Here is a 1873-nt window from a genome sequence, read left to right as displayed (position 1 = left end):
CATGTAAAGTGAAGTGAAGATCACTGAGTGAAGCATCAGGATGAAGCTGCTGATCAACTGATCAGATCAATATTTAATAATCAGAAATAAACACATTTCATTAAAGGAAACATTTTAAATCTGTGTTTTCACATCAGAACTGAATAAAGACAGAAAGGAGAAAAACTAACTTTCACTGCTGAGCAGCTTTTAGTCAGAGCTTAGAGCGCCACCATGTGGACAAAACACACATTTATAAGTTGTGTTTTTCACGTTTCAGGTTCAGCTGCAGAGTTTAAAAACTGACTTTGTTCCTTTGAGCAAATTAAACTTTAAACAATTAAATTGAACTGAAAAGATCAGATTCTGTTTACTGGTTCTGACATGTTCTACCATTTATATCTGATTAAACAATAAATGTGTTTATGTGCAGATTATTGTTTCCCAAACTGAGGCTCAGGTTCAGTTTATGGCCTTGGAATGATTTTATTTGGCTCTTTTTTCAAAGATGGTTTAAATCTGCTGCAGTAACTTGAATATTAGATTATTTTACAGATTTTCACTGAAAACTAGAATAACATAAAATTGTCTGAGAAAAGATGAAACTGTGAACTGGATTAATTAACTTTAGAGTTTTGATCGATTTTCTTAAAATAACAACCTAAAAAGTTGAAATAATTTTTATTAGTGAAGTTTCTTATTTTTATGATGAAATGTTAATGTCAGAAAAAATGGGAACCAAAAAACATAAAACATTTCAGTTTGTTGTCTTATTTACAATGTTATGGCATTTATTAAAATTATCTATACATCTGTTGTAACATCTATTATAAGACAAAATGAGAATAAAAAACTAAAAAAAAAGTTTAAACCTTCCACTGATCAAGTTTCAGTGGAAGGTTTAAACAAAACTTAAATCATTTTTAAAATCAAAACTGACAAAAATATTTATACATTATTCCTTTAACCAATAATAAACTTTTAATAAATAGTTTCATTTTTTTATTCCATTTTTAGCTTTTATATCAGTGTTTTCAGAGTCCAGCTCTTGTTTCTCTCAGAAACTCAACATCTGATTGTAAACAGATTTCCTTTTTAGTTTGCTTTTTAAAAATATAACACTGATATAAAAAATAAATAATGACAGTAAGAGCTAAAAGTCCCAGTGAAACATGAACTCCGATTCTTCCTCGACTGTCTGGTTGTAGATTCTCAGTCGGAGGTTGAAGCTGATCAGCAGCTGCTGGAGAGAAAAGGAGAAACTTCAGTTCAGACCTGGAATCAGATGGATGTCAGCAAGAAACAGAAGCAGGAAAACAGATTTTACCAGAAACGTTGAGTCGACATCTTCCAGAGTTGAATCCATCTTCAGTTTTCACGTCACACAGATACAGACCAGAGTCTTCAGTCCTCAGTCTGGACACATGGAGTCTGATTCGTCCTTCTCTGAGGACGTCTTTGTCAATGTGGACTCGTCCTGAAAACTGATCATGCTGAGACTTTGAATTCTCAACTCCATTATTTACTTCAATCAGGACTAAATCTGTCAGGTCACAGATGATCTTTATGTATTTGTAGGATCCCTGAGTCCTGGTGGTGAAGGTCCACTCCAGAGTGATGCTGTGGTTCTCCTCTGCCTCATAGCTGCTCTGGGTCACATTCACTACAAATGTTGCTGCTGAGGAGACAGAGAGGGAAAGAGAGGAGCAGACACACTGAGAACTGGAACATGGGAGTCTTTCAGCTCCATCTAGAGAGCTTTCTGTCACAAAGACAAGATGGAGACTGACCACAGAGACATGAGCTGAGGATGAGGAGCAGCAGGGAGATCATCTTCATCCTGAGAGAGGAAGAGGAGGAGGAGAGGCAGCAGGACATCAGGAACAACATCACT

At 35.5% G+C, this 1873-nt stretch overlaps 1 protein-coding gene across 3 annotated transcripts; it reads right to left on the bottom strand.

Moving 5' to 3' along the window:
- Positions 1 to 969: 969 nt before the first annotated feature.
- LOC106944225 (uncharacterized) lies at positions 970 to 1866 on the bottom strand. Of its 3 annotated transcripts, none has more exons than XM_015027434.1 (3): positions 1770 to 1866; positions 1307 to 1657; positions 970 to 1222 (listed from the first exon to the last, which is right to left on the bottom strand). In XM_015027434.1, the coding sequence occupies exons 1-3, from the start codon at positions 1855 to 1857 to the stop codon at positions 1014 to 1016; spliced, it is 648 nt and encodes a 215-aa protein (XP_014882920.1). In that variant the 5' UTR covers positions 1858 to 1866; the 3' UTR covers positions 970 to 1013. The 3 variants fall into 3 exon arrangements, with proteins under 3 accessions (XP_014882920.1, XP_014882921.1, XP_014882923.1); XM_015027435.1 differs by having other exon boundaries at positions 970 to 1219; XM_015027437.1 differs by having other exon boundaries at positions 1307 to 1654.
- Between the last annotated feature and the right edge of the window lie 7 nt (positions 1867 to 1873).

This window comes from Poecilia latipinna, unplaced genomic scaffold, assembly GCF_001443285.1.
Source record: "Poecilia latipinna isolate Pla-1442-1.1 unplaced genomic scaffold, P_latipinna-1.0 Scaffold7443, whole genome shotgun sequence".
NCBI lineage: Eukaryota > Metazoa > Chordata > Actinopteri > Cyprinodontiformes > Poeciliidae > Poecilia > Poecilia latipinna.
Note: the sequence above shows the minus strand (reverse complement) of the source record. Positions and strands in the feature narration are given on the sequence as shown.